Source organism: Eurypyga helias, unplaced genomic scaffold, assembly GCF_000690775.1.
Source record: "Eurypyga helias isolate BGI_N326 unplaced genomic scaffold, ASM69077v1 scaffold49469, whole genome shotgun sequence".
NCBI classification, from domain to species: Eukaryota; Metazoa; Chordata; class Aves; order Eurypygiformes; family Eurypygidae; genus Eurypyga; species Eurypyga helias.
The window spans coordinates 12,305-23,983 of NW_010271052.1; the positions used below are offsets into that span (position 1 = coordinate 12,305).

An 11,679-nucleotide genomic window follows, 5' to 3' on the forward strand; every position below is an offset into this window, starting at 1 on the left:
CTGCTGATGTGTGTTAAGTGGTTTAAGATGTTACTGCCCAGAAGTGGATGTTGTGAAGTTAACCCTTCTGTAGCTGAGAAGCAGGAACTAACTGGCTGATACTCGTTAGATTGTTTTTGTGGGAAGTAAAGACTGGCTTCTTTGAACTGGCATCGGAAGGACTGCAAGTGTTGTCATTAGGTCTGTTTCAGTTCCACTGCAAAGGTTAAGGAAGTGCATATCTGATTGCATTGTTAGACTTCATAGCCTGAGGTTTTTTTCACAGAATAATTACCGTGGCAGATGCTTTTTTTTTTTCTTTTAATCAGTTTCCTCTGAAACAATAATGAAGGTAGATTTAAATGCTGATGTAGGAAAAAAGAATTGCTGAGCTTTCTTTCTGGAAAGTCATTGAAAAATATTTTATTTGCTCTATCCTGATGGTTAAATTGCCTTTCAGAGAGTTGTTTAAAAAAAGACTTAAAACTTCAGCAATAGGATTAATTTTATTTTTCAGCAAAAGATTTAATAAGCATGGCAGATTTTCATGAGTAGGCTTTTCATCTGAAGCTACATGATGTTACCAGATACACAAATTGATTTTCATCTTTCATTTTTTATTAATGTAGTGGTAAATAAGACCAGGAATCTTCACACTTATATTTCTGCTTAGTTAATGTCTTTTACCATTTCAGACTTACTTTACTGGGTGCTTTTTTATGTTAAAATCTTGTTTGTGTTAGCAAAACACACAGAACATGTTTCTTGCCAGGCCTTGAAAGTGTAGAAAACCTCCACTTTTTTGGTAAGAATTTTTTTGGGAAAATCAGAAAAGTACTAAATTGAGCATTAAGTATTAAATGCTCTTACTGTTAGGTATTCTAAATTTATGTAAAGTAGATCCAGCTTCCTGGCATACATTGTAAGTGTAGAGTAGTTAACAATGAAGAAATTTTAGGTTCTTTCTGATTTTGAGTTTATAAAGCTTTGTTTCATCTTGAAGGAGAAAAAATAGTAATATTTGATACAGAGGCAATGGAAGGAGAGGATATGAGAATACTGTCAGCTGGTGTTATGTTTGGTTTGAATCCTGCAGTCAGAAGTGTTTGTTTTTCCCTTTGGCCCATACAAAATTCTTTTGACATTCATGAAGTTCAAGGAGCTCCTTTTCACGTGCATTTCATTGCGGGACAGGTTGTAAATTAACATGGCATCTCAGTGAAATGCTGCTACATTGGAGAAAAAGTTCTAGGTGAACTGGGCATAAACTTTGATGCGAGTTCTAAACAATTGGGGCTTTCGTATTTTTCTTTGCCTATGATTATACAGAAAATCGAGCTTTAAAGTAACTGTTCACTTGGCAAATTCTGTTTCACTGATTTACGTGTTCTGATTCTTTGACAGAGGCTTACAGCTAATCCAGGAGGTAAGCAACGTAGCAGACTGTCCATCATGTCTCAGCATCTCTGCACGGTTGAAAACTGTTTCGTAATTCCAGGTCAAGCCTTTGTTCCAAAGCCAGAGGTAAGTTTTGATGTATTTCTTTGGGGGGTTTTGTTAATTTGTCAGTCAAGCAATGTGTCAGATTTTGAGGAAGGAGCACAGGTGGGTGCTCTCGTCTAACGTCCCTATACTGCAAAGGGGAGTGATGTGATATTCCTGTAAAGGAAGCAGACTTGCTTCAAGAAGATGCTTTTCTTTTTGTTTCCTCAGAACTTGGCTTTGACCTTCAAGCCTATCTGCAAGATCAGCATACTTCTCTGGGCCTTTCTGGAGAGGGAGATTAGGATTTATCGACAGGATAGTCTGCTAGATTTGTAGCATTCTGGAAAGCCTGCTGTTTTACAGTTTGCATTTCTAAACAGTTTGGGAATTCTGCCTGGAAAATTTGAGTCTTTCAAAAGACCCTGATAAAGAATAGATTTTCGTTTGTCATCTTGCTCTAAGATCTCTAATCTTAGCTTGTCTATAATCTTTACATTTCACCCTACTCATCTTCAGCATATTCAACTCCCTCCTATTCACTGTAGCACTTTGTCACCTACATCCCACTGCCTGTTTAAAAAAGTAACAATCTTTTCTTCGTCCTATCTGCTCTTGAGTGAGTAGAGGAGAAGAGTCTCTTTGCTGTCCTCTGATCTATTGCCTCTGGGTTTTATTAATAGCCATTAGGATTACAGGAATTGAGAACTAATAAATTAAAATGCATTTTGGACAAGATTTTTTTTTTTCTCTGTACAAGTGTGTCTGACACTAAGTGGGGTTTGCTTCTCCTTCATGCATGTAGAAAATCTGCTCTTCTGTTTCAAAAATGAACTTGCAGCTTCTGAAAGTCCCTCTTAAATTGGTTAGTTCAGCTCAGCAATACACCTCTCTTCCCCCTTATCACAGTCTCTCTCTTGGTCGTCTTACTCTTCAGGCTTATCTCTTGAGAACCTTTGGATGGCCCTTCTCTCTCCTTTATCACAGTGAATTGTGTGGCCTCTGTTGGGGCATATTCTGGTGATGATTTAAAATTCTGTTAGTATCTTTTTAGCAAGGAACTGTTAAATTACTAGCCGTGACAGCAGTCTGTTGTGAAGAAAAAGGACCATGCTTAAGACATCTTAGTTTTTGCTTTGCATTTTTTGGGTTGTTTTCTTTCCCCCCTGACTCCTACCTGAATGAAAAATAATTTCAGGGTGTCAATCTTACTGTTAAATAAGTGAAATAGTGTTCAGAAAGGCAATAATTCCAGTTCCGTGGTGGTGGTTTCTCAATGGTGGATACAATTTGAGGGCATAGTAGAGCTAGTGTGGTCAAAAATCGTGTGCAGACTGTGTCTCAGAATTGGGAAGCTCTAAACTGATACTCCCATTTTCCTGTACAGAAAAAGGCCATAGTTGACTGAGAGGTAACGCGTAGAGTTGTAACAAATGTCTTGGCATAAGCAAATCCTACAGTCAGTTGGTGCTCTGCTGAATAAAAAAGGCAGTACCACTGAAAGCAAGCATATATTTATTCAATACACTTCTTTGAGTTAAAACAAGTATTGCTTATTGCAAAAGCAGAAAGTACACATTTTTCAAACAGACCTGGCACCTGTTTTCAGTGTATTTTGTCTCCTTCAAACAAAAGGAAAGATTGACCTTAGGTTTGTCCCTGTTCTCTTAGCCATAGACCGGCTCATGGTTTTCGATACCACCATTTCTGATAGAATCTTGGTTTTCTTGGAAAGCTCTTGCAGCATGTTGTGAATTACGTGGCTCAGTACTTGATATTGTGTTTCCTAGCTATACAGAGAAGTGCTTCTGTATAAAGTTGTAGAAAGAAAAATTTGATGCTTATGTAACTGTTGAAAACTTCATTTTGCTCACAGTATGCAATTATCACCTTTTCTTATGCCCTCCTGTAAACACGCCTGTGGTTCTTATTTTACGAATGCTAGTTTTAATTCACATACCTAGCAATGGTCACAGCTTAGTGCCATGTCAAACCCCTTCTGAAGGAGGAGATGCATGTTTTTGGGCATGTGTTGTTTACTTTATTTGCTCAATGAATTAATGTTATTTCAGTAATACCTAGGAATGTTAAGAAGTGAAAGACACTTGGTTTATGGAATGGAACAGTGCTGCACAGCATTGTGTCTAAGCAAAGCAAGTTTGGTTTTTTGGCCATAGATAAGTCTCTGCAGTACTGAATAACTGCTGACAGTAGCACTGAGTATAGTGCAAAACAAGCTCCTTGATGAAACTCAAAATGGCTACGTATCAGTAGCCATAAAAACAAGATGTAATTCCATTCTATGTATACTAGAATAAAGACTCTTTGCATATGAGATGCATTAAACATTTCACTTGCTCAGTGCTGTAACAGAAGATCTCAGTTTTTCCATCTATACTTGTAATATTAAGGCCCCTTCATACGGTTTTAGTGCATTTCGGGCTACTAGTACAGGAAATAAGTTATACGTAAGTACACAGAACAAATAGCAGTTGGTTTGGTTGAAGGACTTGTCCAGCATTATCATATTCCTAAATTTAAAGGCCCATATGATATCCTGTTTTCTTTCCCTTTCCCGTGGTAGCAAATTAACATCAATCTCATTCTTGTTTAAGGAAGCATTTAGATAGAACATACTCTGCTAATGACAAATGCAAAACAAAAATCTGTGTGTTCAAAGAAAAGGTTAAAGGAAGTAAGATTATTAATCAAAATAAGGGGGTTAAGAAAATAAAATTAAGAAGCTGTCTCTATCACCATTGTATATTACATTTTACAGTAATAGAATACATGGGAGTGGGTCTGAAACAGACTCTACTGGAATAATTAAAAAGACTCAAAGTTCTTTCAGAAGGCCAGAAACAAGTCGTGATTGTATTATTTGAGCAGTTAAAAGCTACCTTGAGCAAGTGTAAGCCAGAACACTTCTGGATTTTTCGGGAATGTAGATACTTAGTTTGTATCCTATGTGTTACAGCTGGCAGATGTTTTCATAGTCATGGTTATACTTTGTTGCTGTATTGGTCCTCAGGTCTAACATTCATTGTGTAGTGATAGATTAGTAGCAACTGATGAATGTCCAGTAGACATTTCTTTAGCAGTAATAAATTAAACCCACAGCAGGTGGCAGTTTGGGGCGGGAGAGCTGGTTTTGGCTAGAACTGAATGGTACTGCTGATTCTTCAGCGTGACATGCAGAATATGCAAGCAGCTAAGGTTTGAGGCTATGGGATTTTGTTGTGTGTTTTTGTTTGGAGGTGGTGCGTGTGTGTTGTTTGGTGTTGTGTGGGTTTTGGTTTTGATTTTTTTAAAACTAGTTACCAAGGTAATTTAGAACTGAAAATAGAAGGCAGATGTGTCTGTTACTTTAAAACCATTGCATCTGACTTCTTGGACAGAGTGTTTTGGGTTTACTTTTTTTTTCCTTGTGCCATAATCAAGATAAAGATCAAAATATAAAATACACTATAAAACACTATGTTATTGATAGCCTGATAGTTCATTTTTAAGCATCTTTGTTGTAACAAGCCATCAGTGCATTAATTGTACTATCAGTTATGTTTTAAAGTAGTTACTTTTCATCAATAAATGTTATTTTTAAAGTCAAAAGGAATGGCTTTTAAAAAATCAACAAAAAAGTATTCTTATGGCAGACATAAGCATTGTTTCCTACTTCATTCGTTCTGGGGATGCCGCTATGGATAATATACCTTGCTTAAACATAATTGCAACGCAGATGCAAGTGAAGTGCTATGTTACACATTCTTTGACATGATCAAACTACGCTTAGCACAAAAAAAAGCCTCAGTGGATAGAAATAACTGTATTTACACATAGTCCTTCAGGTTGTAACCTGTGTTGCTCTCCTGCTCTGTGGATGGGAAATGGTGCTGCTTTGGAGGGTAAATCCACGCTCCTTGATGCCTTTTAAAACAGGAAGTGCAGAAGATCACACCTGCGATAAGCAGAAACCCTGCTGAAATGAATCCTGTATAAACTGCTCCTCCTGGTTCGTGTTTACTGCTCTCTGGGATGGTCTGGTCCAGAAAACTTGAAATAATTTCTCTTGTGTACCAGGATGTTGGTACTAATCCAAAGATTCCTGCAAGAATGAAGCAGACTCCTCCAGCAAAACACGCGTGGCTTTTGCTGTCAGTGTCCCCTCCCAGCTTTGTGCATTTCATTCCAACTGTAGTGATGCAGATCCCAAAGGCTGACAGGATGCAAGACAGTACCATGGTGGTCCGTGCAGCCTGGATGTAGACGGGGAGAGAGAGAACGGAGTATTTCAGGGTACAGCTAAACATCCCCGTGCTGTACCACGTGCAGTCCATCCAAAGTCCTTGCATCTGTGTTATAGCTGTTATGATATTTGAACCAACATCTGCGTTTACCTTCCAGTTGGGCAGCAGGGTGGCTGTGATGTCTCCAAAAACACCAAACAAAGCCAGTATAAAAGCAAAGAACTGCAGGCTTGCCGATGCCATGATGATTATCTGCTGTCACCTTTTGTCTGCCCGATTCTCTCCTCTAAATGAGGGGAACTGGTTGGTAGCTCCGTAGCCAAGGCTGTAGCCCTCTGTGTAACGGGCTGCGGTGTGTGGGGGCTGGGGGGAGGAGAAGTGCGAGGGAGAAGAAAAAAAAAGAAATCAGCAAACCAAAAAAGCTTGCATTTAGAATGAGAGGTGTCTGAATGAGTATCTGAACATGACCCTGCAGCAGCTGAGAGCAGCCGAGCAGCTGTACACAAAGCACTTGAACATAAATGATGGCAAATGGACAGTGTTTTAGAATTTCTTGTAAGAAGGAGCTGCTGCCCTTTTGTATGTGACTGCAAGCCACCAAGCAAAAGTTGTTTTATCAGAGTCTTTTTTTGGTCATAGTATACAGATCGTAGGCTTGCTAGACAAATATATATTCTAAATGGAATGTTAAAACCGGCAGATTAGAAATAATTTTGAAAATCACTGTGGTGGAAAATACATCATCCTAAAGTACCTTCAGTAAATGTGTTGATGGCTGTAGTCAGCTCCTGTTGACTGTTTTATAGCAATGAACATCGATAATATTATCTTTGGTTTAAAGCATGGTTAAAGATAACCCTTTATTTCAGTTATTTAACTATTGTCTGTCCTTGTGTTTAACTTCCCAAATTTCTTGTTTTTTAAGGAGAATAAGATTGAGTTTAGTTTTTGCAGTATTTTCACGATTAGGTCACATGCGACTTTTCTAAGTCGATTATTTTATTTTCAGTCAGTGATTCTTAGTCCTTGACTTAGAGCAGCAGTATTGTGCAAGTCATGAGTGAATATGGTCTGCTTTTGTCTATAATAATACTGTTTTTAACACTGATAAAGAACAACTCAGCTGCACAGGTGCTTTTTTTAAAATTGGTCACTTACCTGTCTGAAATTATTCACAAATTTGCCATGAAGTGGCAGTTTTTAAAATGCATAAAGAGTCAAACTTCATTTGACAGATGAGAACATTTTAGGCATTATAACTGTGCAGCTGGGAAGTCAGAACTGTTGCTGCTACATCCGCTGGACTGTCGGGATAGCGGATGAAGGAAAATGGTTTGAAACCTCTGTGACGAGGATTAGAAATGTCCTGTCTTCTGAGTGGGGCTGTGTAATGGGCAGGTGTTTTCTTTTCTCAGAGTGGTAGAGAAAGGGGGGTGCTTGGTCTGGTTTATGCTTTCTAAGACAGTCTATCTAAATACAAACAATAACAGCAGATTTGGTCTTTAGCCTGAGAAGTTTTTTGAAAAGCCATAGTAATAGGGGATAAAGTTGAAATAAATGGAACAAAGTATCTGCAGCACTGAACTCAGTTCATTATGCATATGGCAATGAGGTTTTGATCAATATGTATTCTAGCAGTCTTCAGTGGCATTGCATAACAAGTAATCCACTAATTTATAAGTTGTTCTTAGTTCAGGTAATTCCTCAAGGATGTGCTAACTCTGTCCAACATATACATATATATATATAATACTTATAGTTAGAGTGAGAATATTAACAGCTCTCACTGTTAAAATACTATTTCAAAGACCTGCCTATTTCCAAATGCCTTCAGTTGTTCAGCCTGTGAAGAATTGCTTTGGCAGACACGTACCACTTGCCATATCAGGCCCATGGGAAAGATGGCTTAACTTTCTTTTCCCCAAGCAACTGACATGTCTGGATAGCTCAAAACTCATTCAAAAGCATATCCTGGAACAGCTAATTAGGATCTTGAGTTAGCTTTTTTTTCATTGCATCCTTTCTAAAATTTCAGCATGAAATACGAACATGCAGACATGAACACAAAGCACAGCACATGGTAGCCATACATTGCATTAAATGGGATGAACCAAACTAAAGGCATGATAAATTCCAGTATAAGCCCTGCCAGTGTAATAAGAATTACAGTTATGTTTCATTTCTGTTTCTGTAGCACTTACTGCTGGATGTGAGGTCTGAGATGTTTTCTTCACTGTAGATGTCCCAGAAGAACGCCGTTTCTCTTGAATGGAACTATCCCTTCTCATATGAAACTGCATTGGCATGTATTAACAAAATTTCTTGGAATGTTGTTTTTTTCCCCTCTTCTCTACAGCAAGTGCATTATTGCTGTTTGTTCCCTCTCTTAGTTCCATCTACCCGAGAATAAAGGAGTACTTTGTTTAATGAGTTTTGTTTGACAAACACTCAGTAAGGGAAAGCAAAGAGATTATGGAGAAAAACACATGAAGGCCCTTAGTCCTACAAACGTAACGATATCCAGGTTCTAGGGTGAAAACTGTGAACAGTGATTAAAAGGAGTGAAAACTTGAGAATCCAGAAACTGTAGATTTATGGATGGGGGGCAAGGAGGGAGGGTGGGATTCATTTAAGTTGAACTGAGAGACAGAGGATTTTGTTGTTTGTGTGTTGTGGTGTTGGTTTGGTTTTCTGGCTTTTTTTTTTTCATCATAGATAATCTCCTTAAGAGTTTAAATTTCCTAGGAATGAACTATGCAATTTGTTTTAATTCGTAATTGGAACAGCAGGACATTTCTATTCAGCTACAGGTTTTGCTTATCTCTTCTTGATAGCCTTAGCCTTCTGTAGGATGTCCTATAAGTTGTTACCTTTGTATGAGTCTGGATAAAAGAATGAAGGAATAAAGCTACTAATAAGGCTTAAATGGTAACTGCAGCACAGGGGAGAAGCACCCTCAACCAGTTGGTATGTGAAGCCAAGAAGTTAGGAGAAAAGTATTATTACAGCTTTCCAGTACCTGAAGGGGCCTACAAGGAGCTGGGGGGGACTTTTTACAAGGGCCTGTAGTGACAGGACAAGGGGTAACGGGTTTACATTGAAAGTGGGGAGGGTTAGATCGGATATCAGAAAGAAGTTCTTCCCAGAGGGGGTGGTGAGGCCCTGGAACAGGTTGCCCAGAGAAGCTGTGGATGCCCCATCCCTGGAAGGGTTCAAGGCCAGGCTGGATGAGGCTTTGAGCCACCTGGTCTAGTGGAAGGTGTCCCTGCCCATGGCAGGGGGGTTGGAACTAGATGGTCTTTAAGGTCCCTTCCAACCCAAACCAGTCTGTGATTCTGTGATTCTATGTTGAAGTCTTGCTGATGGCAACTGTGATATACCGCAGACATAGGTGCTGTACCTGACTTGGTTTCCTGTGACCCTAGTGTGGAGTTAAGTTATTACAAAGCTGTAATTCCTAATTCCTATGTAGGAACTTTTATTGGTGCAGTGGCACAGTTACTTTCTGCTGGAAGTGAACCAAAATGAAACCCTTGCATGGGAACAAGATTGTTTACAAGATACACGTTGGTGTTAGACCCTGCACTGGTCTGTACTAGACAGATAACATGCTGGTACTGAACTGTTGGTGAAAGTGCTGGCTTAGAACTATTTCAGTAGGATCTCAAGCAGTCTTTATTAATGAAGTTGTTACTGTGTTCTGCTTAGATTTCAGTTCCCTATGAGTAAATTGCAGCTTGAAAAGGGGTACGTGGGTTTGCTTTTAATACAGCCCCTCTGCAAGATACGTGTATTGCCCTTCATGAGACCTTTATTGTCAACAACTAGTAAAAATTGTCTCATTTAAGCTTATTCTTATTTAGAGTGTTGATTTCATCAGCAAGGCAGCAGACTCCTCTGAATTAATTTGTACACTGTCATGTGTTCCTTCTACCATACCAGCACATAAACCTTCATTGTACAGATACACTAAAGCAGCAAGGGGTGAATAATTGCTGTACTGTTCACAGTTCAGGATATATCAGTTGAATAACTTTCATATTAATTATTTTGTAAGAATTCAGTATTATTTTGTAAATATTACTAACATAATTGGTGGTGGTTGGGGAAAGTGTTACTAATAAAATTATCAGCAAATTAACTTGTGTATTTTAAGTGCTCTTGTGTACTCTATTGGCTTGCATAATTCTACTCCCTATTTTTTTGCATATTTAAAAGGTTAGGGAAAAATAGCACGTATAATTTTGAAGGAGGGGCCAATTACAAGTGAAAAGCTTTCCCCTGTATCTGTTGCTATAGTAACCAGGCAGCTTTCCTGGGGACTAAAGAAAACAGCGTCTGTAATGGAACAAATGCTGCAAAGTGCTGTATTTTGTTTCAGAAGCAGAAATTATTGCCCACTGGCCTCGAGATTGCACACGGAGCTGTTTTTCTCTTAACCTGTACCCTGTATCTAGATGGTGTTCTTTTTCTTTTTCTTTGGAAATTTCTGTCAGATGCCGCTCCAACTCCCACAGAGCCCTCGTATCTCACTTAACAAAGCAGTCTTGCAGAATCGAGGCCACTTGGAGATCTCAAATGGTCTCTGGTGGTTTTCTTATCTCTGATTTTGTGTGGGAAATACCTTGTTCTATTTCTTGACAAAGATGCAGATAAACACATACGTGTGTGAATAAGCCCTCAGTATTTCTGTGCAAGAAGCTGGTTGGTCATGTGGAGCAAGTACTTGCTCTGTTCAAGAAGATGGACTTTTCTGACACTCGGTGTGAACGCAAGGTTTCGCTGCGTTTACGCCGTCTTCCTGACAGGTAGCAGCAACCTGTGGCACAGTAGGAGCTGTCAGCACTTGAGACATTCAGAAACTGCTTTGGAAAACACATTTATGTGCATTTTGCTGCAGATGCCCTATGTCAAGTTTTCTTTGTCACCTTGTTTCTGAATAGAAGTTCATGTGTCTTTATGATTTAGCAATTTAATTTTTTTGTTTTCTGTTGTGACTTTAGCTTTCAGAAAAGCAGAGAAAAACCACTACCTGTAGCATATATTTGAGAGCAGCCATGCCAATACTGGGAACTCGCTGCGTGTTGTTCTTTTTTTTTCATTGGCACCATTAATCAGTATCTTTCTTTCCTTTATCCAGTGTTTTCATGCAGCCCAAGCTCCATCTACGGAAAAAAACTTACAAAAAAAATTGTTTGCATTTCATCATTTTTAATAAAGCAAATAGAGTACTGCTGCTGCTGAAGCAGTTGTACTGGATAGATGTACTTGACAGCTGAGCTGTTCCCACTGAAATACAACATGGATGGATGGATGGCACCTTTGTGGCAGAAAAATGTGTGCACATCAGAGGTTACTATGATTTAATGGGTGTAAAAAAAAAAAAAAAACCAACCCACAACCCAAACACAAACTTACAGCAGTATAAAAAGCCCTCTCATTCTTTTAGGTACTCTTTTCCTATGGGTTTTCTCAAAGAATTGGTACATTGAGCATGTGCCTAGAACAGCAGCTGTTCTTTGGGCTTAGTGTGCCTTTTTATTTCAGCTAGAGGTACCATTTCAGTTTAATGTCACATAGAATCTCTCTATGAATGCCAATATTGACTTTCAGACCTTTTAAAAAGATGGATTATTGTTCTTTGTATTAGCAGACTTATTAATAAGAGACTGAATATTTTTAAAAGTCTGGCACTTAAAAATCTTGTAGTCATTCACTACCAGTACTTGTACAAACTACAAATTTTGAGTGCACTGTTCCACAGAAATTTTTCATGTTTATTGTTGCTAATGTCTAGTTTGGAACACGAACTGCTTTATTTGATGTTGTGCAGAGCTGGATTTTTAGCCCAACCTGCTTTGTGTAATACAAAAGATAGAAAAGTCTGAATTCAAAGCATTTCTGTATAATACAGTATGTCTATGATGGCATGGCCTGTTTTGTGGGGTTTTGTAGTGGTTTAACTCCGGCTAGC

General features: G+C 38.6%; 2 protein-coding genes across 2 annotated transcripts in view; one reads left to right on the top strand and one right to left on the bottom strand.

The window, feature by feature from the left end:
* The window catches only part of LOC104514862 (dimethyladenosine transferase 1, mitochondrial-like), a 14,468-nt gene extending 11,599 nt beyond the window's left edge, over window positions 1-2,869 (top strand). The window contains exons 5-6 of the mRNA XM_010158659.1: window positions 1,384-1,503; window positions 2,849-2,869. Coding sequence (XP_010156961.1) covers window positions 1,384-1,503; window positions 2,849-2,869 — 141 coding nt within the window. The remainder of the gene's footprint in view (window positions 1-1,383; window positions 1,504-2,848) is intronic.
* Window positions 2,870-5,288: 2,419 nt separating this feature from the next.
* On the bottom strand, window positions 5,289-5,948 carry CLDN20 (claudin 20). The gene has a single exon (XM_010158658.1). The coding sequence runs from the start codon at window positions 5,946-5,948 to the stop codon at window positions 5,289-5,291; it is 660 nt and encodes a 219-aa protein (XP_010156960.1).
* Window positions 5,949-11,679: the final 5,731 nt, after the last annotated feature.